The 26395-nt window shown below is 37.9% G+C and overlaps 2 protein-coding genes across 2 annotated transcripts in view; one reads left to right on the top strand and one right to left on the bottom strand.

Moving 5' to 3' along the window:
* Positions 1-2285: 2285 nt before the first annotated feature.
* On the bottom strand, positions 2286-4185 carry LOC145985656 (uncharacterized). The gene is made up of 2 exons (XM_083119725.1): positions 4059-4185; positions 2286-2956 (listed from the first exon to the last, which is right to left on the bottom strand). Exons 1-2 carry the CDS (start codon positions 4150-4152, stop codon positions 2286-2288), a joined length of 765 nt encoding a protein of 254 aa, XP_082975851.1. The 5' UTR covers positions 4153-4185.
* Positions 4186-4501: 316 nt separating this feature from the next.
* Positions 4502-26395, top strand: part of eIF5B (eukaryotic translation initiation factor 5B) — a 209279-nt gene continuing 187385 nt past the window's right edge. The window contains exons 1-4 of the mRNA XM_083119335.1: positions 4502-4713; positions 14506-14586; positions 17347-17530; positions 20466-21098. Coding sequence (XP_082975461.1) covers positions 4667-4713; positions 14506-14586; positions 17347-17530; positions 20466-21098 — 945 coding nt within the window. The 5' untranslated portion in view covers positions 4502-4666. The remainder of the gene's footprint in view (positions 4714-14505; positions 14587-17346; positions 17531-20465; positions 21099-26395) is intronic.

The following is a 26395-nucleotide window of genomic DNA, read 5'->3' as shown; positions in this document are numbered from 1 at the left end:
GGACAGCATTTACCCCAATGAAGCTGGCTTTTATCAGGAAAAAACAAGTTCACTTCAAAACACAATCTTATTTTGCAACTAGTCTGAATTGGGACCATCAAAAATGAATGTACAAGGTGGGAAGATAACAGAAAACAGATGGTGGTTACATTTATTGAAGCATGTAGCAAGATAATAGCTGTAATGAAGAATATGTAGAAAATGTTACGGACATTTTTTACAGTGGCGTAGCATGGACATTTCGGGTGGGAATGCCAAGTCCGAAGGAAGGGTCGGCCCTTTCTTGCTTAATAATTTACTTATGATATTAGTCGCCACAGGTATTGTTTGTCTAAAGTCGGCTGGGTTTTCAATAAAACATCATGGATGTTTTAGTTAGAAAATTAGATGCCTCACTATGGCACAAATGTTTTGAACTCTGGTGCTTTATACCTCTTTTTATACCTTTCTGCATGACACAAGTCATTAAAAAACCTACCTGAATCACAAGCACCTCTGAACAACAGTAGACATTGTTGTGGATGATCCAACTACTGATTGATTTGGTTTATTTCACAATACTTCAATTTTCTACCACTTTTGGTTAATCGCGAATATGAATATGAGTGATGATATTGATGAAGGGACACTCTCAAAGTACACCTGTGCTAACGTCGGGATTCTAATCAGGGACCTCTGTCGTCTTGGCACGCTGTGCAAAACACTCTGACATGGAAGTGGGTGGATGATCCAACTATCGTACACTCCACTGACGTAACAGTGCTGATTAGTAATTCAGACCACTGTTTATTGCATCTTGGAATGGTGATAAACATTTTAAAATAATTTTGTCCAGAGAGTTTTCAAATGAATGCTAAACATTTCCACTGACACAATATTAAGCAGTTAGATACTAACGATATAATAATAATAAGAAGAAGAATAGTTTTGCATGTTACGTGGTAGAGCAGCCACAGGCTGAACTTCTACCACGAGGACTTCACCAAAGTTATTTGACAAAAACTGTGTTGATCTTTTAGTTTTTAATGCACATCGCCGTTCGTGCAATAAATTATACAATGCAGTGGCAATTAAGAAGTGGTATATTTGAGTTTGGTAAAGTTACGTCAGTCAATATTGCTTATTGTAACATCATGCGAAGAACCGGGTAGGAATTGTACCGCTGTCTGCTTCAGAAGGCAGGAAAGTTCACATGAACCAATCACGGTAGACCTCTTCTGCTTCGTACGCTGGCGTACGAGAGAAGATTTACGCACGTTCTGTAGAGATACAAGCTTTCCCTCCAGAAGGCCAGCAAGGAATATAGGGTCCTTTACGCCAAACCAGCTCGGCGTCCGGCCAGGAAAGGCATTGAAAAAATGCTAGAACAAGTGTTGTTAGTGGAGCGTTGCAAGCGGATCGCGAAAAATAGCTATTATAATGCCATGAAGGTCAAACATATATGAAATTAGTCAAGTTTTACTTTATATTTACAGCTTTTACAGATTTTTGAAATTTTAAATCTGGGAACGCCGGGCGTAAAGGGCATACTATAACGCTACGCCACTGATTTTTTATAAGTAACAACATTGGTCAAAATGAACAGATATAGTAACTCTAGATAGAAGGCAAAATCTTGTCCTCAAATTGCGTGAAATTACTTACTTTTACATCTAAGTCAAAGAAAAAGTGTCTAAAGACACTCAATTCTTTGAGAAAATAACTAAAGCATATTGTAAAAATTCGACTACTTCCATTGTGAATATAGGAAGAACCCAAAGTATGTTTCCCGAAATTTATATTCTTTCACATTATAAAATATGTCCAAAGTTCTACATCTACAAACCTGTCAAGAGCACGGGCACAAATGTATTCAGAATTCCTGATGTAACAAAACATCCTCAGTTTTGATGAACAATTCTCTCAACAATGAGGGTGCTGGTCCAGTGGCCAAGTGCATTAAGTAGTTTACATTTTATCTTGCCACCAAAATTCCTCGATTCAAATTTCTGTGGGCATGGGTGGTCTTTGTGAGTGACTCCTCCATCAATCATCAAATCATTTTTCCTCCAATTGAAGTGATTAGTCAAAAAGGGACATATGACACAAATACAAATTAACAATGAGAAGAAAAAGATAATTTTCCAACAAATCCATAAGATAAACTGCCTAAAATGTGTGTCAGGAAACAAATACTCTCCTGATGTTGCACTCAACGATAGTTCTAAAAATCTGTAAAGCTACATAAAAAGAATAAAATGGTCAAAAATGTTATATTCTACTTTATCCATAATGCATACAATATTTTACATTTTTTGCTCTAGTTGCTCAAACAGAGACAAAAAGTTCTTCTGAACATTCAATTGTTCCTCATGTCTCTTATTGCAGTCTTCCCTAAATGACTTGAACCAGGAAGGTTCATCATCTTCCTCACCAACACTTCGCCTCTTAACTCTCCTTTTCGGAGTATTTTTTTGTACCTCATCTCCACATTCACTAGTTTGTGGAGAATCGGATGCAGGTTCCGCACTCTGAACACATTCTTTGTGGACCTGAAACCCCGATGACGATGATGCAGATGAGACCGGGCTAACTGCAGGATCACCTGCAAACATCTCATCAAGTTCCACAAAGAATGCACAAGATTTCTTGGCAGCACCGGACACCTTGTTATTGTCTTTAGCCTTCTTGTAGCTGTTCACCATAGATTTCACTTTATTTTCGCACTGCAACGGCTTGACACAATAGCCAAAAGCATTCATGCTCTGGCAAATTATGCCCCACACCTTTTTTTTTGTAAAATATGGTGAGTTAATTTTCGATTTATTATCTTGGTACAAAGACAAGAGGAGCCTGGTTGCATTGTCGTTCCAATAGAACGTCCCTTCTCTTCCCTCGGTAGCTGGTTTTTTATGCACCTCTGAACTTCCTCCTGCAATGGCAGCACCATCAGATTCTTGCGTGCCAACGATTACACCTGCAAATATAAATTAATATATGTGATAGTCAGTTTTGTAATTGACAACCAAATTACGTATGTTCATAATTAAGTTAAAATTGGCTTACATGCAAGTTCCATTTTTACATCATCTGTTTAATTTTTGCTGGAACATAAATTCTAAGAGAAACTGTGTAGCGGACAAAAATTACATGGTGGATTACTCTAAACCCAGGAGCTTTACCTAATATCAAGGGGGCTGACAGCATTGGAGGCACCTGCCTGGTAGCAAGCCAATAAATTATTGTTATGCACCTGGTAGCAAGCCAATAAATTATTATGTTCTGCACTATTTTTTTTCACAAACACACACACTTCGTTTCAATTTTATACTATTTCCCCATACTCCTCACAACACCCACACAACTACTACAGTGCAGGAAGGTTCAAAATTGTTCATAGGCTAATTTTTATTTGGATAGAATTTATGACACCAAGCAAGAAAGGAATAAATAATTAATATTACTACCTTGGTGGTGCCATCGTCTGAATTTCCCTCTTGGCCCAAATTCAGGTTCTGTAAGTGTACAACAACGTGACACTTCCTTACTTCATGTAATGATGTCCATGAACAGTTAGGAAAGGTATGTTTGAACCATATTAATTTTCGACCTTTCAATGCATATCACAGTCATCTTAATAAGAAACACCAAGATTTGGTTAGCAAAGGAAGTAAAAAGTATGAAAATATTATTAATACAAGCTGTTACAAAAATCCTTAACAACTTTCATCATTTATTAACTTGGAACACTTGTGCGAATTTCACTTGCACGTTAGCACATTTCGCGCATGCTTTGCCCTGGCCCAACACCTACATGTATGTCCACATTACTACCTGCATAATTCTGGAAGCAATGTTGTTTAAGTGTATTTAACACAACCTACATAATTTTTCAAGCAATGCTGTTTATTGTGTGTTTAACACAATCTGTTGGCAATTTTGCTACGACCTTTTGAAAAAAAGAATGAAAAAGAAAACATTCCTGCTCTAGTTTTGTTCTGAACGTTTAGCCAAAAAAAAAAAAAAAATCTGCTGTGTTATTACTAATTGATTTTCCTATAAAAATCTGCAATACTTACTCAAAGAACAAGCATGCTGCATAATCTCCTCTTGCTCTCCAATTATATTACAATTCCCACACTTGAACATCACGCACGTTTCGCTTACGCTCATCCTAAAAGCACAGTCACAGCATAATAGAAATAGAAAACGAGTACGTCTTCCCGCGTTTCTGCAACTAGCAGACGATTTTAACGCAACTAACTTGCCTCAGAGCTCGTGCATTTGGTGAATCTCGTTCTTTCACGAAACGCACGGAATGCGACTTTTGGGACAGCATAATGAAACTCACGAGACGCACGGAAGCACTTATGGAACGCCCAGTTACCATAACTCGTTTAACGCGTTAAACTCGTGCGACTTTCGGAACGGGCCCTATGTCAATAATTTAGAGTATGTTGCAATTTATTTTGACAAAGCAGCAATGGCACTTTGCACAACGCTATTCAACTGTCTACCGCATGTAGAAATCTACTTCCTGTGAGCGCACAGAGAGCACCACGGTGCTGCTAGAAGGTTGCATTGTTGTGGAAAGGAAAATAATATTTATGAAATTCGCTTCTTCAGCGTATCGTTGTTCAGTTCATCGTTATAAAGAACTTAATAGTGAAAACCACGTTAGATCGCCATGGGCAAGGCCAAGAAGGGGAAAAAGGGAGGAAAGGAGGACGAAATGTGAGTATTCGAACGCACAATCTGGAATCCAATATTGGGGGGTAACTGCAACCCTTTAAAAGTTAATCTGCGAAAAACAATAACATTGTAGTTTTCGAAGTCCTAAATTAGCAGAAGTGCGAACGTCATGTATGGAGTATTGGAAAACACAAAATATAAGTTGAAATTGAGCCAACTGCAGCAATTGTTATGCCACATATGTTATCCTCCAAGTTATACTAATGAACGAAGGCACCTTTGTGGTTTGTTAATGTTAAATATGAGCAATAAAAATTGATAGTAAGTATATCGCATGTGAATGTCAATCAAATCGGGAGTTAATTCTATGAGGTACATGTGGCATATCAGAGTGATTCTAGTTGAATGAGCATTCTTTAGTATTCGACCATTAATCTTTGTAGTAAAGTCAACATTACTTGAGTCTGTTATTTTTTAATGGTAGTGCCTTACTTTCGACCAGTTAAGCGGGTTATCTTTTGTTCTTATACAAAAAAAAAATCCCAAGTACAATACATTATTGCTATAATTTTATCGTGATCAAATCGACCTGACCATTTCAATCATTACATTCATTTGTAAACCAGTGCTTGGGTGGAAAATGTTGGCCGGAGGGATGTTTAGTCGAGCCATGGTGGATGGAAGTTTTGTGAAAATTTTGCTAGCTGGGGATACCATTCCCCTCTCACTTCAAGCACTGTTCTAAACACAAACAATGTTTGTGTGTGTGTTTACGTATATTCTAGGCTAGCTTGTCTATTTCCGAAGCCAAAACTAAAATATACGAAATAATCCACTGCCAAATGTGACTGTTTCACTCTCATAACAACCACACAAAAAGATTTACTTTGTAGGCATCTTTACTTTAAATTTCACACAACTTCCTCGTGAAGATTTCCTCACACGTAGCATGGCATGACTGATAACATATTTTAAATCTATTGGTAAGTAGCTAAATGAAATGTGTATAAAAATGTAAAACATATTTCATTGATGGCAGAGAGAAATTCACATTAAAGTTTATGTAAGGAAACATTTCCCTTCATTACATGTTATGTGGATGAGCTGTAACATTTGCAGGTGTATGTTTGTGCAGATTATCTTACCTTCAAGCACCAGTGATCACTTTTCCATGAATTTTGTTGCAAACAAGAATTACAAATGTGCCAGATTTAGCATTTCGATGATGTCAGGCACGTTGCCAGACAAGTATGTTTCCATCAGTCGCAAATCAGATTCTTCCCCTTCAACATATACCTCTGGCTCACATTGGGGGTCAACACAAGACATCCCTTTGATAACACTGGTAAACACACATTTTATTGCCAACGAAATTATAGTCATTTTAGAGTATCTTTGCCATTGTGATTTCGAATATGATATTAGTTTTTCTACATTGGCTCTAGTTTTTGAGTAATGGCTGTCTTTAAAAAACATTAAAAAGCATGAATTGTTAATCACTCTTAATGATGAGAAAGATGTTATTTTTGAGATTTTGTTGTGTGTAGGGTGTCGGAACAATCACATTGAAGATCCATCAATAATCTGCCACACTAGCGACGATTGGATACCAAAACTGGGAGGGCGAAGAGGGCAGGTGCAAGGACAGTTTAGTCTCCCTTAGTAGACCTTGCTTATCATGAAGAGACCATAGTGCAGAGGCAAAAAGTGGGTGGGAAATGTCCTCCACACCCCTCCTAATTGCCACCATTGATCTGCTTTCTCGTATCTGTCCCATCTGCTTTGAAATATTTCCTTCATCTCCTTTATATCTTGGTGGAACCTCTTCCCTTGTTTTCCATTAAAATCACCAAGATTATATGGAAAACAGTTGGAGCGAATTTAGAATTCCAGACCCCTCCCCGAATTTTGTTATATTTTGCATACTCACTAATTGAGGCCTCTTAATCACGAATTTGAAGTTAAAATTTGGGGCAAGTTTTGCACCAGTTCTTCATAGTTTTTGTGTTTGTGATTGCCGAAAAAGTTCTTGACATCTCAGACATAACTGAATCATGTAGAAGCTTCAATATCATTCTTAAAATTTGGGAGATTTGCATCATTAATAAGTTTACGAATTTGAGGCCCATCAAAGAATCTCCGTTTTGAGTTTCTCAGTACTCAGTCCATGAAAGGATCTATGGATGTAATGAAACACTTGCCACCTTTATCTAAGACTTAACAAACTACTTCAATATGCAAGATATGCTTCCATCACAAAGTCAGTGACTGTTTTCTTTGTTTCTGCACAGAATATTCATCACAAATGTAGCACAATCATTTACACAGCCTGCTCATTCAAGAATGCATGTTTCATTCCCCTCAACAATAGAAATAAAACAAATAAAGAAAAACAAACTTTTAATAAATATATTCTGTGCAATGGATGGGCTAGAGAAATATTCAGTGGCGAAGCGTCCTATGAGGCCAGGAGGCTGGGCCTACCCACGCCATTACTCTTTTAAATGTGTATTTACTTATTTCGTCAAAACACATGCAATGCAATGGAAAAGTTTGGAATTTTCATTTATGATAATTACAAAAAGATTCTAACCCTGTCCAGTCAGTATACGAACTTTCCACGGAGTGAGGCACATTTGCTGGGGCCTCTTCTCTTCACATTCCGTCCTACGGTGGTATATGCAGGAAGCCTAATCTTACGAGTACTGTACGTATGCTTATAACGCGCTCCTGAGGCCGGCCTCCCGGTGTTACCCACTAGGACGAACAGCATATCAGCAACACTGCATTTCCGCCAGGGTTGGAAATTTGTGGTGTGCCGGCATTTTTTATAAACATTAGCCTGTGTTCGTGCAGAGAGACTTCTATTTCATTGTACATTCTCCATATTTTGTACGAAACTTAGGTTTTCCTTCCTTTCACCGACAAGTGTAAGTGAAATTGAAAATTACGGAGTACTGTAGTTCTGACTTCGTTTTCTGGTCAGAGTGCTGATGGTCTTGTCGATTCACCCAACACCGTAGCGTAAACAGAAAGTCCAAAGAACTTATATTTGTAAAGTAAGTCTTCATACCAAATTACGTAAATTAAAATGATAGTTACGCTTTATATTTACAAAGTAGTTTTACTTTCTCTTTTTATTTTTATCGTAAACGGGGATTCCCCTCTCGTTCACCCTCTGGGAAAACTTGCCTCCTGCTCACGACGCTAGAAGGGAGCTTGGCGCTTGGCTCGGAGCGCGAGGTTCATGGCGGTAGAGCTTTGTTTTTGATTGGTGTCGTGTGCAGCGATCAGATTTATGCAAGAAGTGCTGGACTGAAATGCAAGAACAAGAACAATCGAGTTCTTAATTGAGTGAAGAAGTAATCATCGGTAAGGTAGGACCCACTTTTGGTCTTTCATATTTCCTTCTTATAACAATCATTTCTAAAATGTTTTCAAGTATATTTTCCTTTGCAAGTAGCAGTGGCAAGTGACAGCAAAATATTTTTAAAAATTCAAAGTTGAAACGTTATTTAATGCGTTAACACTGTCGTTGAATAAATATTACAAGCAGATATTTTTTTTATGCAGCCGACACAAGCGAAGAGGTAGGCAGTTTCGTTTACCCTGAAGGGATAACAAGAGAAGAGGGCGGCCAAATAAAGTACAATGCAAGGGAAGACTTTTTTTGGGTTTAGGACAAAGAGGGTTATGGGGTTATTGCGCGGGCCATGTCTGTTTCAGGTCTGGCGGAACATGCCAGTGTTGTCACATTGGATTGGCAGAAAAGAACTAAATTGCGCCTAAAATTGGGATTCTATTCTCTCAAGCAACTACATTTATTATAACCTGTTTATATGTTACATAGTAACCTGTCGTGTTGCCGGGTCCCAAACAAGGATCCTATGTTCTGTTATCACGTAAGGGTGTCTACTAACACAAGGGGTAGAACAAACTAGGATGCGAAGTATACACACTGAATGAGAGAGGTCACCTTTACTTATGTTTTTTCTTGAAAGCCCCGTAGTCGTCATCCTAACACGTTACGAAGCCAGGTGACCTAATTGTGGTCATGTCAATGTTTCCTGGTCATCTTTAATTCATTCTCCATACATTCTCATTGTCACGATTAGCATAGATCAGAACAAATGAGACGAAAATATTCAAAATTTAAATTATGTTTACTTGCACATACAGGTGTCAGAAATTCATTTATCTAGAAAGCCAAGACTGGAATTAACTACAACCATTCCTTTAGTTAGACAACAGATAACAGTGGTGTTTTCCTCGGTGCGAGGAAGTCTTGCTACAAAAACTAAGTTGGCAGCAATAGAACATACCAAACTGACAGTCGCTGAAAGTGCGGAATTCTGTCGTCTGCTCACGGCACAAACGTCAGACTAACCCGAAAATTATGGGGTTCTTCTAGCCCTTTTCACCTCAATTGCAAAATAAATAAATAAATTTAGAAAAAAGTGATGAAGAATTGACAACAGGGCTCGAGCACTATTCGTTGGATTTTCGCGATGTCTCATGATTGGTAGTTCTTTCTGGAGGTGTGTGCATAAATCAGGGGTTGAAAAAATACAAACAAATAAAAAAAACAGAAGTGAACAAAAATCTAGATCGATGACATCTGGTGGGTGGGGGAGAACGTCTAAGACACAATTATCGTGCTGATGGCCGGTAACATCACTTTTGAAAACGTCATGCCACTGCCAAGTAAAGAAGCGGTCTGGAGAGACATTGAACCACTCTCCATGACATAGCCCCCCCCCCCCCCCCTCCCTTTCTTTTTACAGATTTAAGCAACTAATGGAAATTATCGCACTTCTGTGCCTACCCTGCTAGGAACTCTACGCTTCGCCACTGGAAATATTGTTATATTCTAAAATAAAAACTATGCCCTATTTCATGTCGACATCTGCAGCTCTTATTGAGATAAACTTAAAATCAAAGGATACCAAGTATCTCAAGAACTAGACCCAACTTGGCAAAACTGTTTTCAGATTCAGCACAACAAAAATACCATAAATTCGTTCAAAATTTTTTTGTAGACCTGTGTAATTGGCATTGATGCTTTGCTTTACGTGAGGCTGTCCTAGCACGACAGCCTGAAGATTTTGCTAATTGAAATATATTTGGCAACCACAATATTATTGCTACATAGCAATATTTACCTCTCTCCTGATTTTTCCAGTGAAACATGCTCTGTCCCCACCAGTGCAAGGTTCAAAAAGAGAATTTATAGTCTTATCTGTCGAGTATCATGTAATGTACTGACCACTGGGGAGGAGCTTATGTGTGAAGTGTTCCATGTGTTGTGTTGTCCTGTCTGCGTAACAGAAACCGCTTGTTTTGTAATGTTTCCACTTTTCACTATGGCAGTTACAATTGAAATAAGCACGTACCTTGTCGCAAGGATGCTGGAAAAGGTGTCCTCCCAAATACAAGTATTTCTGGCACCCTATTTCTGACATCTAATCTTAGATTAGACATCGCTACTTTATCCTCAGTTGACAGAAAGGGAAGACAGCATCCCGGCGCATAAAGCAAACCGAAAGCATAAAATTATATTTAAAAGTAATAATAATGATAATCACTAACCTCCTGTGTTGTAAGAGATGTTGAAAATGACCTCCTTCAACAGCAATACAACTCGTTTCTTAGGTACAAATGATCCTCTGTCTCGTAATGGCCTGACCACGTAATTATCATACATAAAAACTCTCTGTTCAAGACTATATTTGTTTAGCAGCATAACTAATGAATGAATAACAATTAACACACAATAAAGCACTAGCACTGAATAGCACACTAACTCAGTAACACAGTATAAACAACAAACGATTCCTCATTATTTACCAGAAGATTTGGTGCTTCCAATACTTAAAAAACGAAATATATATTCCTGATATTACTATGACCCCAAATTATAACTATGTTTGCCTATCTTAGCCTTACTGTGAATGGTTCGTGGGGCTATCCGTCAATGGTTTGTGGGGCTACCTGTGCATGGTTTTTCGACCCCAAATTTTAACTATGGTTGCCTTGCCTAACCTCCTTACCGAGAATGGTCAGTGGGGCTTTCCATGTATGGTTTCGCACTAATTGTGAGTACGAACCGATAAAAAATCTTATTTTCGTATCACTTTAACAGCAAACGTTCATCATCGAAGATGGCATTTTCGTATCCTGCAATTTTACGATCAATGCACTGTTGCCAAACTTGCCTGTAATCAAATCAGTCCACATTCCACATGTTCTTCTACATCGTGATTGTCACTGTCACATGTAAGCACCTTCTTTGGTCAAAATACCGAAATCCATAAGTTTATTAATTAGCCCATGGCCATCCTCCTGCACACTCCACCTAACAATCTGTACAACATTAACAACTTTTTTACTGTTCTCTTCCGCCATTCACGATCCATGCTCTCCAAGTATGAAATCAACAGTGTGGCAATGCTGTAGATAGCGTAACTAATTGCAAACGTCAATTGTTCATATCAACATTAATGGCTACCATACTTGTATACGGAGAATCATTGCGAGAATTAAAAAGCTTATTTTACAACTTCTACACGTTAATGAACAATTTTTTCACCTCACCCCAACATGTTAACCTGAGATAAATCATCACGACTAATTATTTCGTGAGTATAAGACGTAGCATAGAAATTACAGAAGGGTCCGGTATTGTAATTTCTTGCCTTAATGAATAACATTGAGGAGTCGTTTACTGTTGATTATGTTATTTGAAGTCATACATGCTGCTGCTGTGAAGAGATAGATGTTGGTTGGTGATGCTGTATATCCTGCAGTCTTTAACAATTCAGGTCCCATTTTATTTCTCTTTTTTGTTTTTGTATCACTTAACGTTGTAAATATTCTTTCAGTTTCCACGTTAGAATGTGGCCAAAAATCTGATGGAGATATGTTAGTTAGTTTTCTTTTTCTCCTCCTCGCTGAAGTATCCAGCTAAACTAATCAATTTATTCCAAACCGAGCGCAAAGCAAGTGCAACTGACTGGGAAATAAGCTTTGCACCTTTGCACAATAAAATGTTATTTTCGAAGATTGAAAAAAGTCCATACGTTTTCCCTCATTTGGCAAAATTTGTCCCTACGTGGGCGAAATAATTACAGATGAAATCAAATGAAAACAATCAGATGCAATATTTTCTCACGAGACAACTGATGCAACACATAAAAGTCAGTTATCAACAGTTATATGATTTATAGATAGGGACGTGAAGTTTTTGTCTTAACAATAACACCAAAAAGTTGAGGAAAGCTGAATAAAGTGTCTAAAATGTATTTGGGTAGGTAAAAGGGGCAGTTTTTGGTGTTTTGGAATCGCGACATAATGCGAATTATGACATTTTTCAGAAAAAACTCCGAATTTTGCACTTCAACACGAGATACTCCACGAAATATTCAATATAAACTAGGGATAACACTTCTTTGCTCAAGCAGAACTACCTCAAGTGCTATTTGATCTGTCGTTTCTACTGTAACTGGTGAAAGTTCGATTCAATAGAAATTGTCATGCTTCATTTATTGCAGTTTGGTGCAGACATAACTGACAGTGCTGAACCTCTTCCTGAAATAGAATTTGATCAGAGGGGTGATCTTCCCAGAAGGGACATTTGTTAGGAACGAGAAAATTTTCAGGAAGAAGCACCCGTTGTATTTTGGGGGAGGCTGTGTGTGTGTGTGTGTACACAAGGATATTTTGATGTCGCAGAGGGATTTTCTTGGCATTGTTGGGGAAAGTGATATGTATGACTATTTTCAAAGATTTGGGTATTAAACATTTCATATTTACTGGCTGATGAGATGAAATAGTTTTCAGAATGGAAGAAATTTGGTGATTTTTCACAAAGGTAACCCTTAAATTTAGTTTTTTGTCATTAAAACTAAAATTTGTCTCAATTTTTCAGAACTAAAGAAATGTGAATATCTTAAGCATAGAAGGAACAGTAAAAATACATTTAAAATTAATAACAACGAAAAATAGCACGTAATTGCAGTAAAAAATAAACATCGAAATTCAGGTGAAAATAAAACAAAAACTTCACGTCCCTATTTATAGATGATGAAGGAAACTATCGGGAATGATTTTTGCATTTCACTGATGATGCCAGTTTAGACCAAGTAGCACAAGGATTGTTCCAACATGTCACGATGGTTGTAGATGATTTAAATTGTTTGAAGGAACTTGTAGTGCAAAATTTTGATAGAGCAGCTATTATGGCTGGTCATATATCTGAACTTCATGGCTTGGTAAATAATAACTTTCCACAAACATTGCTATAGTCCCAGGTTAAATTTGATTTTGTCATAGTCTACGAACAAGCATAAGAGAATGTAGATGCTGTTTCACCACTTTGTCAGGAATTCCTAGCTTTTTTCACATTCTACAGTCAAAATTTTAGGGGGATGGAACTACAAGTAGTGATGCCGTGAATGTAAAATTTCTGGATTTTAACAATCCCATTGACTGACTTCAGTGGGATCATTGCAATGCAGAAGGGTCCGTTACTATACGACTGCAACTGTTGAAAAAAGTTTATCTGCTCTAAAGAGGATTAGATCATATCTCGGAGCCACACAAGGATAAGCCCAGTTGACCAATGTGTCTGTTGTGTCAATTGAGAAAAATATTGTTCTGAATCTAAAAAAAAAAACTGAACATTTTATGAAAACGACCCAGAAATTCACAAAAATGGAGAGAAGAATAGAGTTTATGTTCAAGCAAATGATTTAAGGTAAGGAGTTAATTGCAGAATATTTTATACTCTCATGTGATTCTGCATATTATAGGCTGCAATTTTTTTTTTTTTATCGTGAAGTAGTTTATGTCCAGGGATAGACAATATTTCAAATAATTCATTTGCCAGTCCTTTTTTCACAGGAGCCAGCCTTTTTTAATTTTCAAGTATGGCTAAGAAAGCCACAAATCCAGCTAAGTTAAAGTTACACATTTTGAAATGTGATATTAAGACATTTAATTTATTAACTAATACAAGATTGGATTAAAAGTAATTAATTCTAACATCAGAAGCATCCTGAAGAAGGCTCAACTGCTAACATTATGAATAACTGTGCAATACAGATAGCAACAGTCAAAAATTTGTAATGGCATGTTTATTATTCTGATTTAATGATACACAGAAAACCCACCAATATTAGAAAACACATTCTGTACTAATTATTGTAAAAAAAGGTCATGGAAATTTCCATAAGCGAACTTGAAATATTAAAAAATGATAATTTGGAACTGAACTTAAAAATTCAGGCACCAGGTGAGAATTTTCAAGCACCATGGTGACCGGGTGCCCTGTATTTGTTTACCGCCTGTTATGTCCATTGCTTATTGTTGTTTTAATGATTGAGATTTCAATGTGCAAAATTTCCAATATGTGGGCAAGGTAGAGCCGTCTCTTGCAGACAGCTTTCCTTTAGCATTGACACATACTGAGTCCAAGACCAGAGCTCTCTCACCATACAGTAGTTTCTGAAGAGAGCTGTTCGGAAGGGAGAGACAGGTCTTCCTCATTCATATATTTGAAGTGAGTTCATCAAAAGCTCAGTAAGCAATTCGTCGCCGCCTTTAAATCAAGGGGTCCCAGGTTCGATATCCAGTGGAGGCACATAGTTGTTCGGATCCCACTTTAAACTAGGTCCAGTCCCGATTAGCCTTACTGTGCATAAAGTGGACTTAAAACACCAACTTAAACCAATAGTAAGCAATTGACAAACTACTCAGGTGTGTGTGTTGATTGTGCGATGAAAGTGTTAATATGTAACTGAATAATTCTAAGAAATACTATTATTTCCTTTGTAGTGATGATGAGTTGGATGTGGCGACAGAATCTGTAGCAGAAACGAAACCAAGTAAAGGAAAAGAAAAGAAAGAAAAAGGAAAGTAAGTATAGGTTGAAGTTCTTAGTAGAATAATGTCACCAGGCCATGAGAATAGCAGAAAGAGTTATTTTCACCAGCAAAAATATGTTTATTTTGCTCAGCTATTTACAAATTATTCCCTCATTGTCACTGATATTAAGTTAACTCATTTCCACAGAACTTCAAACCATAGATCAGCAAATTATAAAATATTATTTTTCGTATTGTTCTCTGTATGGTTAAAGAGCTGTTGAACCTAAAAACTAGCACATTGCCAAATGCCACTAATGCGATTTCAAGCCAAGTTGCATGCACAGTCTGTATAACTATTCGTACTTTCCACAATCCACCGGTGGACGGGCTGGTGCATCACTGATGCACGCTTCGGCGTTCCGTATTTCACTGGTGTCTACCAAAGCTTTCACCAGGTTAAACCATGACATCATCATTTTACACCAGCTTGCAGAACTGGTGGCTGGTGAAGCAAAATAGCTTCGTTTGCTTTAAAATGTGCTCTGACTCATTACATCCATTCTATAAGCATTGGTACGGAATGTCACGCCGATTTTACAGCATCGAGGGCAAATAAACTGGATGCAGGTATAAACTGTCGACATTTTTAATAGTACTGCCCCTTCACTTGCATGTGAAGTGAAATAAAGTTTCTTGATGCATCAGATCATGCATCCTGTGTTCTGCTGCAATATACAGGAAAGCCTCCATTCGCAATATTCAATATTTTTACAAATTTAGGCATTATCTGAATTTTTCCTAACAGACACGAAGATACGTGCGCATTCCAAAACTAGTCTAATTTGTTTCAGTATGAAGCTTTCCGGATTTTCACCGAATTTGATGTCATTTTTGGTTAACCAGTATGGTGACTTCTGGGAAGCCACACTAGCTTTGCTGATGAGGCTAATTTTTTTTGTTGGAAGGGGCATATTTTCCTCAAAGTGCCTTACTACTGAAATGCTACATTGTTGTTGGTGTTCCCAGTATGGCACTGCATCTGTACACAAGAACCATGGCACTCTTCTTTGAAACATCATTGCATCAAATTTCTTGCTTCTATCATTTATAATATATGAGCAACAATTTCCAGAACGCATTTTAGCAGTGGCATATTCTGAAATTTCGACCTGGTTTACTGCAACAATTTTTATTTATTGTATATAGTTATTAATAATAATGACTCACTGCGTAACAGCCTGTGACAGCCAGTGCCTATGTACCGACTGCCGGAACCACTCCCACCAGAGATGGGAGACCATCTGACCGGTTATGGTGTGACGTGTGGTCAGCACAATAAACCCCCAGTCCTTGTTGTAGCTTTTCTATGACCGGGTTACGCTACTCATTCGCATCTCCCCAATTTCCTCACGATGGTGGGTGGCCACTGTTCCCGTACACAGGTCGAAATCTTCAGAAAAGTTGTTACATTTTCCCGGGGAGACTCGAATCTGTGCATGTCCTGTAGTCAAGAGCCCAAAGCTTGTGCTTTAGACCGCACAGCCACAGTTACTGTTATTATACATTGATAAGATATAATATAAATAAAGCACCAATGAAGGCATTCAAGAAAGACAAAAACAGAAGTGTGACAACTTCAAATTTTCCAGAAATTTTTATATATTTTGATAAAAGTTCATTTACCAGTGGTAAGCCAGATAACATGGGAGAATGCACAACTGATTTTTAATCAACAGTTAACTTCGGTTGGTTCAGCAGCCTGCCCCCGCCACCTTGCAGGCGATAAGTCGCCACTTGTTTGTCTAGCACTGAAAAGTGTTTTCTACTCGGTAAAGAGGAATACTATACAGCATTGACTTTTTTTATTGTCTCATAAATTAGTGACAGTGTTTATACTGTTGTGCTTTGTGTTTTTAGTTTCATTTTCATACTTAACGAACCAGCTATCAACAGTTGCATTTGTGAGTGAAGGTAAAGAAAGTAGACGACACCTGACAACGAGAAAAACATCACGTTGTCAGTAAGTACTAACTAGGCCAGATGTAGTTTGTTCTTTGTACAGTAAAATACACTTAAACATGGTTTAAACTACCATATAACTAATTTTAATGTATGGCCGTACCGTTTATAGGATTTATTGGGTTTTTTTTGCATTTCTTCGGTTCGTTCAGCCATTTTTTAGTTTGGCCTATGGTTCGGTCCGGAGGTGGCCGAACTAGAGATCACCTACTGTAGTTCTATTTTGGTTTGAACACAATTTTATAGGTGGGGGTGGGGAGTGCTCCAGCCCACTAGCACCCATTCATGTATGTTTTTTAAGTTATCCATGGTCAATCATTTAATTTCATTTTCTCAGTGTGTTGAATTTATTTTTACAGCTGGACCTTTGGATGATGCCAGGGAAGATGTTTTCGAACTTTTCTCTCCTTTTGAAAACCACTAATATATTCCAAAAGCTAAAGAAAAACATATGCTTTGAATTCCTTCTAGAGCATTCACGTGATAAATCACTCTAGTCGAGATATTATCGATAATTTAATAGATTTACCTAGCCATAAAACTGATGAGGATATCTACGACTGCAAACTACATGAAGATTGATACAAATGTTCTAGAAGGAATTGTAGCATACGTAATTTTACATATTTTGGAATATGATAGCAGTTTTTCGAAAGAAGAGGACAAATTGAAAATGGCGGCCCTGTCATCTACTAAATGTTCAGCCAAGCCTTAAAACCATGCTGATACTTTTATGTTGCATAATTATTATTCATAATACAGTGTACATAAAAAATATTTTCTCTTCCAGGGTCAAAGATGAAGAAGCTTCAGAGATGATTGACGAAGATGATGGTGGGGCAGCTAAGAAGAAGAAGGGGAAAAAGGACAAAAAGAAAAGTAAAGACGAAGATGTAGATGAACTGGCAGATGATATTCAAGAATTGGCAATTGAAAAAACTCAGACAAAATCAAAGAAGGAAAAGAAACCAAAGGTAAGCAGTTTCTGCTTCTGAATCTTACATCACAAAGAGAGATTTTGTGTTGGCAGAAACAAGAAAATTAATTTTGTATATTTTTCACAGCTGAATCTTAAGATTGTGGTTTACAGTTTATTGCTTGTCAGCTTGTCAAGCTTTAAGACCAGCTGAAGCATATACTAATAACTCTTGCAACAAATAAACCCAAGAGAAAGCCAATGAAAATATTTTCAAAATAAAGGTTTACAAAAAATATCAAAAGTAAAAAATTTGATTTGAAAACAGTATCATTCACACAAATAGCTTTAACATCACATACTGAGCATAACATGTTTGTCTTACCTGTCAGAAAATAAAAGTCCACAGCTGGTTCTTCATTTCTAGACCTTTCCCAAATTTTTATCTCAACTATGTGAGCTTTAAATGTCATTTTTATTTAATGTTGTTCGCTAATTTTATGTTAAGATTTGGCAACTTTAGGGACTGTGATTTCAAAACCAGTCAATGTATCAACCTGAGATTGAGAATTTTTCATTCCACAATATCATAAGTAAATTCACCAGTCATAATCGGAGATTAAGAACAGTTTAAGAAAATATACACACAACAGTTTATTCTTGAGTTCATTGTTTGTTTTTACACATAATGAAATAGGACACAGAAGCATATCATATTTGCCATTTGTCATTTTGTATCAACCACGTGACAGCATGTTTAGTCGTCAACTTACTATCTCACCACTATACACTTGAAGTTTGAGTACCAGCGTGGGAATATGGATGTTCCTTTATGAGTCTTACTTCATCCTTTGTGGGCCTCCTAATGTACACAGACAAAAGTAGCATATTAGTGAAGAAAAAATGAATAATAATAATAAATAAAAAAAATTGGTTATCTCTGTAATATTTTTTTGTGTGTGTTCCGAACACTCCTTAATAATTAAGAGCATTGTAGTTGATTATTTAACATTGCCTCACAGTTTCTTTATTTTGAAAATGATAAGGATAATAATAACATTATATCTTTATTCAGCAGGTGAGGTTCAGCACGTACTGTTCTTCCACCTAACCCTTGTCAGGATACATTTTACATACAATCTACAAACAGAATAAAAATGCAATTATTGAACATAAAGCAAATTAAATATCGAAAATAAAGTTCATTATGTATTTCAATTTTGCATCACAATTATTGAAGAGTAGGCACACACAGAAGGTGTACTACGTAGAAATTTTCAGCGAAAAATGCAGCCACGGTCAGGACTCGAACCTGGGTCTCCGGCATACCATGCCATTACTCTACTACTTAGCTAATAAGCCAGCCTGGCCTTGCCTGATTTTTCGCTATCGCTGTTTTACCTGCGTCGAATCGTCTCTGCCAGTGCTTCCGCAACGGGATCTGTTGCCTTTGAAACACAGTAGACTTCAACGTTGCCTGGTTCCTCCCATTGTAGGGATGTTAATTATTGAAGATTAGGCACACACAGGAAATTTTCAGCAAAAAATGCAGGCTCAACCAGGACTCGAACCCACTGGCAGAGACTATTCCATGCAGGTAAAACAGCAACAGCGAAGAATCAGACGAGGCCAGACTGGCTCGTTGCTGAGTGGTAGAGCAATGGCACGGTATGCCAAAGACCTGGGTTCAAGTCCTGCATTTTTGGCTGAAAATTTCCATGTAGCATTACAATTAATGTCATGTAAGCGTAATGCATTTTATTTAACTATGTGAGCCACTTGCTTAATGAAAATTGCCATTTTTTATATTTATTAGGTATGGGACCGATTAATTGGTACTCTATCGGTATCGGCCGATATTGGTGTAACGGTGTATTGGTAAAATTACCGATTATTTTACCAATCCGATATATCGATAAATATCTGATAATTTAGTGCAAAATTCATTTTTTTTGTAATTTTTATGGATAATCTCCATGCCTTACTTTTTAAAAAATTAAATGCCTAAATATGCAATTTATTTGATACTATTGAGGGGGTAAGTCAATGCCGCAAAAATTTCGTCACCGCCACCCACCCCTTAGGGAAATTTCAAATGGAACACCCCCATTCGTTTTACATATTTGGATTCCATGTTGAAAAAGAAGTATTTTTTGTTCGAAAAATTTTGTAAAAAAATTGCAACCTTCGAACATTTCTAAACATTTGGTAGTTTCAGTTTCATTTTGTTCCCTTAATGTAATAACAGTTTTGATTTCCGTTGAGAACATTGTAAAAACGAATTTTGTTCAAAAAATGTGTGCAAAGAATTCGGCAAAAGAAAATTGTTTGCAATTTATGTTTTTGTGTAAAAATAAATAATATTAATTTGTTCCAACTCTTTGGTTTCAAGGAACAATTTCATATGAACAACAAAATTAAGTGTGCTACTACAAATTAGTTATCATTTGAAGTAAACAAATTAATATTATTAGGGCTGAGTCAATACCACTTTGAACCGATACTGATACTCTCACCGATTCCTACCGATACTAATGCTTGAAATGTGTAATAATCAAAAGTTGTTGAAAATATAGATTAATATTAGCGTTTTAAGTATTCCATTCTAATTTTATGCATCAATTTACCAGGATTTTTGCTTTACATATTTGAGAATTACATCAGAATATTAAATTACATGTTAAATTATCCCAAAATTCAGTTTTTTCACACAAAACTGCTGCAAAATAAAAATCAATTGCGAATTTTGCATATTTTCCAGTATAATAAGACACTGGGAAAGTGTCTCTCAGCATTGTTGCGGAGTCCGTGAAAGACCAAAGTGCCAAAAAGTATCGGCAGGTATTGGTAAATAAATTCCAACCGATAGTTGCCAATATTGATACATCGGTATGACTCAGCCCTAATATTTACATATCTCACACTTTTTTAGTACAGTATTGCAACAGTGAAATAAAATTTTTGATTTCCTTTGTCCTCTCTTCCCTGCACAGAAATCTGGCAAAGCAACAGTCGAGGAATCAAGTGATGGAGAAGTCCCCGTGAAGTCCGAAAAGAAGAAAGGTTTTGTGATGGAGGATGATGGCGATGAGAAACCCCAAGCCAAATCAAAACTGAAGGGTGGTTTTTCTCTGTTAGAAGTGGAGGAGGTTGACATGGGAAGTGGGGGTAGTGGTGATGAGGTTGAAGAGGATGTTAAGAAAAAGGGTAAGAAAGGTGCCAAAGTGGAGAGGACGGACAGTGTTGAGGAAGCAGAAGTGAATAAAAGTGAAAGAACTAAGGAGGAGAAGGGTGGGAAGAAAGGCAAGAAGAAGAAGAAAAGGGACGATGATGACGAAGACGACATAGAGAAAATATTAGCTGAATTAGAGCTTGAGTACCAAGGTGTGAAGAAGGAAGATACTCCGGTGGAGCAAGCAGGGAAGGAATCCAAGGAAAGTGATGCAAAGGATGATAAGAAGAAGAAGAAAAAGAAAGGAAAAGGTAACGAGGAAGTTCAGGAAGGTGAAGAAAAACTGAAAGAAGTTGTCGATGGTGAAGAATTGGAGTTGACTGTGAAAACTGCTGCTCAGAAGAAAAAGGAAAAGAAGGAAAGAGAAAAGCAGAAGAAAGCCCAAAAGAAACAGGTAAGTGCTTAATAGATTTTGTTAAAAATAACACAAGCAGCACGATAAGATACTGTAAAAGTTTGTCCAAGAAACTCGCTGTGTTAGCAGGTATCGTTCAACGGAACTTAACTGCGTCTTCTTTGCCGTTTCTTGACCAGCCCTGATGATGACTCGGAGATGGAGTCGAATGCTTGGACAAACTTTTTAGTGTCTTTTATTATGCTGTCCGTGTGTTTTGTATTGTTTTTAACAAGTATGTTGCCGGCACGTAATGCAAGAAGTTTTTTGTGCTGCTTAATAAATGTTGACATCTTTAAAGACATCTTTAAAAAATGTTATTCAATTGTAAATTCCGGAAAATTAAGTCCTTGTGGAAAACTTTCTAGAAAATGCAGGAAAACATTTACAAGTTATGCATTTGGGGCAGTTCAGTGTTTTGCGTGTGTGACATTCACACATAAAATGTAAGTTTCTACGAAAATGAGCATAATTAGCTCACGGTTTTAAAATAGTAGAAATAAAACAGCCATGTTTCACTAGAGCATATTATGTAAATGGAATAAATTCTACACTTCTGGAGATTAATTCAAGAAACAGAAACAATTAATCTGTACACTTGTTGGAGATTAGTTCACAAGTGTTCACCTTGTGATGCTACACAGTAGTGGAGTCTTATCAAGAGAGTAATCGATTGTTTTGCGCAGTTTGTCTTGAAGAGAGTGATGTTAAACTTCAGAAAAATATTCATTCAATCTCTTAGTTATAACTTTATTCGTTATTGCACAATTTCTTACCTCTTCAAATAAAATTAAACCCTAAATTGTCTTTTAGTCTATCATCGTGCACAGATTCATTGTGTATGAAGGTTTCCCCCACTCAATGTTTTATGAAACACTCCAATCTCAACTTTGTTGTTGCGGATTCTTATTTCAAGGTCTAAGTAATTCAACATGCCATCACTCCTTCTTCAGTGAATATAATTCTAGAATGTTCCTGATTTAATTTGGAAAGTAGCTGGTTTTTAGTTTATTTTTGCAAATACAAGTTTTGTCATCAACTACATTACTATTTCCACTTTCCAAAACCTCCTTTTCAACGTAATGAAAAAATATGCTGGCAAAAGTTGAGAAAAGGAAGTTTTCCATTGATAATCCTTTGTTTTGACTGTAAATTACTCCTTTGAAGCAAAATACGTTACATGGAGGTACAAGCATCAGCCCATCTCAACAGGTCTCATGCTTGTGGCTCTTCACTTTGGTGGTCTCTTAGTTATAATCCTCGAGTCTCAAGGGCTTGAACTGTAGGAACACTTGGATACAGGTTCTTAATGTGAAAACTCAAAAGGCAAAACTCATTTTTCTATTCTATCATCTTCTTGCTTTCCATTGAATTTTTGACGGAGTAACAGGGTTTTGTATTTATCGCTAACACGACTTTATATATATATATATATATATATATATATATATATAATGGATAAAAGCAAGGAGGGCCAAAAGGGCTAAGTAAAAATCAAATAAGGTAAAAGGAAACACTCACCGGACAGTAGGAAAATTCAAAATTTTCGCTAATTTATAGCATCATCGGTGTGAGAAGAAACAGAAGACGGAACCGGAAGTTGGGGTCCTGCAGAGTTGCCAGGTCCCCATTGAAGAAGAAGCGGTGCGTAGAACGAAAAAAACACTGTTTCGTCACCAGGCTCATCGTAAACTGTGAGTGTGTAGGATGAGTTGGGAGGGTGGGTGAGGGTTGGGCATTACTGGGTGGCCTTGTTCAGGCCAGGTGGAGTGGTTGCACTCATGGCCGATATATAGGCCATCTCCCATCTTTTGCGAACAGAGGTGTTGGCTCGTTGGGGTAGGAGGTGGATGATCGCTACCCGGAAGCAGTCGTTGAAACTGATGTTGTGGTGGTTGGTGTGGACGGCGACAGTGAAGTCCAGGTTGTGGGTGGAGGAGCGGTGGTTATTGATGCGGAGGTTGAGGGCCGTTGATGTTTCCCCCAGGTAAAAATCACCACAGATGTTGCAGGTGAGGATGTAGATAAGGTTTGAGGCATGGCAGGTCCCTTTGGGATGGAGGGTAAATTTGCCAGTGGCCGTGTGCACCTGGAGGGTGTGAGAAGTGATGAGGATGGGGCAGGTTTTGCACCTGGGTCGGTTGCATTTATGGGCAGGGGGGTGTTGGATGGGTGGTGAAGGAGTGTTGTGGACCAGGATGTTTTGGAGGTTAGGGGGGCGTTTGAAAACCACCCTTGGTTTGTCGGGAAATATGTTTTTGGTTTCGGGATCACTGTTGAGGATTGGGAGAAGAGAGTGCAGTGTGTGCCTGATTTTGTTGAGGTGGGGATGATATTGGGTGATGAGTGCAGGTGGGTTGGTGGCAGCAGGTTTCTTGGTGGTAGTGGTATGTGAGGCAGCTCGTGATATTTGCTTGGTGACCAGGATGGAGGGATATCCACGGTTAACCAGGGCCTGGTGTAGGCGGAGGTTATAATTCTGGCGGGAGGTGGGTGAAGTGTTCAGGCGCTGTCCCCTGAGGGCCAGAGAGAATGGAATTGCTTTTTTGGTGTGGAATGGGTGGGAGCTGGAGAAGTGTAGGTATTGCATGTGGTTGGTGGGTTTTATGTGGATGGAGGTAGTCAGGTGTCCTCCCTCGATGTGCACGTCCACATCCAGGAAGGTGATCTGGTTGAGGGAGTGTGTCCAGGTGGACACTCCAAAGACCAAGTGACCTTCCTCGATGTGGACATCCACATTGCGGGAGACCACTTGGAAACATCCATACACATCAAACCAACCAACCACCTCCAGTATCTCCACTACTCCAGCTCACACCCCTACCACACCAAAAAAGCCATCCCATTTTCCCTTGCCCTCAGAGGCCAGCGCCTCAACTCATCCCCCTCATCCCGCCAAAACTACAACCTACGCCTGCACCAAGCCCTAACCAACCGTGGCTACCCCTCCACCCTCATCAACAAACAAATCACTAGAGCTAACTCCCACAACCGCACCAAACAACCCAAAACCAACCCTCCAACTCTGATCACCCAATACCACCCTCACATTACGAAAATCAGACATACCCTCCACTCCCTCCTCCCCATCCTGCACAGTGATCCCGAGACCAGAGACATCTTTCGGGAAAAACCTAGGGTCGTCTTCCCTCGCCACCCCAACCTCCAAAACATCTTGGTCCGAAACACCCCCACCCCTTCCGCACCCCTTCCCCCAGCCCACAGGTGCAACAAACCCAGATGCAAGACCTGCCCCATACTTATCACCTCCCCCACCCTCCTGATCCCTACAGCGGCAGATGAGTTCACCCTTCACCCTAAGGGCACCTGCCACTCATCCAACCTAATTTACACCCTCATCTGTCAAATCTGCGGCAACTTCTACCTAGGCGAAACCTCCACCCCCTTGAATCTAAGGATAAATAATCACCGTTCCTCCACCCAAAACTCCGATTTCACAGTTGCCATCCACACCAACAGCCATAACACCACCTTCAATAACTGCTTCCGTGTTGCCATCATCCACCTTTTACCCCCCCCCCCCCCCGCTCTGACACATCTTTCCGCAGGCGATGGGAAAGGGCCTATGTAGCAGGCATGCACACCACTATACCCCCCGGACTCAACCTAGCCAACCAGTAACTCTTTCCTCTCCTCCCCGAAACTACCCACCCACCTTACAGTAAACACTGGCTAAAGTATTTCGTGTTTCCTTTCAACTGCTTCTGGCAACACTGACCGTAGAGACACTACGGTCAGTATTCTGTGCCTCTACTCGAAGTGTCGTCGATCTTTTATCTACCTTCTTGAAAATGCGACTCAGATCGCGAAATATTGAATTATTTCTATTCGTGTGGTAAGTGTTTACTGTCTCCTTCATTATTTGTGTATATATATATATATATATATATATAACAGGTACACTGGATGAGAGTACATTGATATGATCAGTTGCATCAGTCATCCTTCTTTATGTGTCTTTGGTAGACCGAAAGCTTCAAGGACTCCAAATCTTGGCATTATTAACGTATCTTTTTCAGCATCATTAATGATCCAACTGGAATTGATTATTTTATTAACTTTGTGACTAATGGTTTTCATGGGGTCATCTTCACAAATGTCAAAGTCCTCATTATCAAAACTCTATTTTATTCTTGTCTTATAGTCCTGTGTATCCATGATCACAATCTAATTTTATTTGTCAGCTTGGATATCTGTGTTTTTATCTTTAATAATTAGCGCCTCTGGTTATGCAAACATTTAAGATTTTCATTCCTAAATAGAAATTCTTGGATGTTAAAACCACAAATTCGAGAAGAATCAATGACAATGTGCTCTGATGTCACTTCCTTTAAACGTAGACTTTGGTGTGTTCGTATTTCATTCAGCTTTACACCTATTGGATGGTGTCCATTCTTCTTGCAAAGCTATGCACAATTCTTCAACACTGAAATTATGTGGGAAAACGTAAGATGGCACATAGTTTTTTTGTTTGAAAATATGAAATATTTATAATATTTAATTAATCTAAAAATATTTTAGAAAAAAATATTGTCTTGACGAGAAATATCGAAGTAGTATTGATATGGTTTTTATCACAGCTCAATAATTGTACTGTTTTACCATCTTATTTTTTAAAAAGAATCATGAATTCTCTTTCTATTGCAATAATAAATTCACTATGAAATTGGTGATATTTCCTTGTATTTATTTCACATAGTTTTTGACGAAAAAACGAAATTTCAAAAAACCCATTGCAGTATAAATTTTTCATGTTTTTGAAAGGTGTGAGATGCATTTTGTGACCATGTTTTGTCACGAAATAATGCGAAATGAACTGCAAAAAGCAAAATTAACTCTTAAACACGAAATTTAGGGTTTATTCACCGACGCGGCACCTTCTGAGGTCTGAATTATCCTGCGAGTTATACAATTCCCGGAAAATTGATTAATTCTGCTGTTAATATTGGAGAAACAAAAATTGACTCCTTTACACAGAAATAAACTTAATACTCGGATAACTACATAAATGGGCTATTAGAAGTGAAATGTTAATTCTGTGGAATAAGTGTAGTTTTTAAATCAAATTTAGGATTATATTCACAATTTTAAAACCAAAATGTCTTTTTATATACCACTTTTGATCCAATTTTTCACCGCTATAACACCGATATTTTATTTTATTTACTGCTTTTGAACCCGAAATTGACTCAGTTTTTATACCGATATATTGCTTTTTTAGTTACCAAAAATATGTGCCTCTACACATAGGTGATACATGAAATACATGAAAATAC

Source organism: Lepisma saccharinum, chromosome 3, assembly GCF_977018435.1.
Source record: "Lepisma saccharinum chromosome 3, izLepSacc3.1, whole genome shotgun sequence".
NCBI lineage: Eukaryota > Metazoa > Arthropoda > Insecta > Zygentoma > Lepismatidae > Lepisma > Lepisma saccharinum.
The sequence above is the reverse complement of the archived record's forward strand: the minus strand, read 5'-3'. Positions and strand labels throughout refer to the sequence as shown.

Bases quoted from the DNA above. Each gene is read 5' to 3' on its own strand.
- LOC145985656 (XM_083119725.1), bottom strand. From the start codon at position 4,152: ATGAGCGTAAGCGAAACGTGCGTGATGTTCAAGTGTGGGAATTGTAAT. The intron at 2,957-4,058 runs GTAAGTATTGCA...TTATATTTGCAG, and splicing joins GCAGCATGCTTGTTCTTTGA to GTGTAATCGTTGGCACGCAA.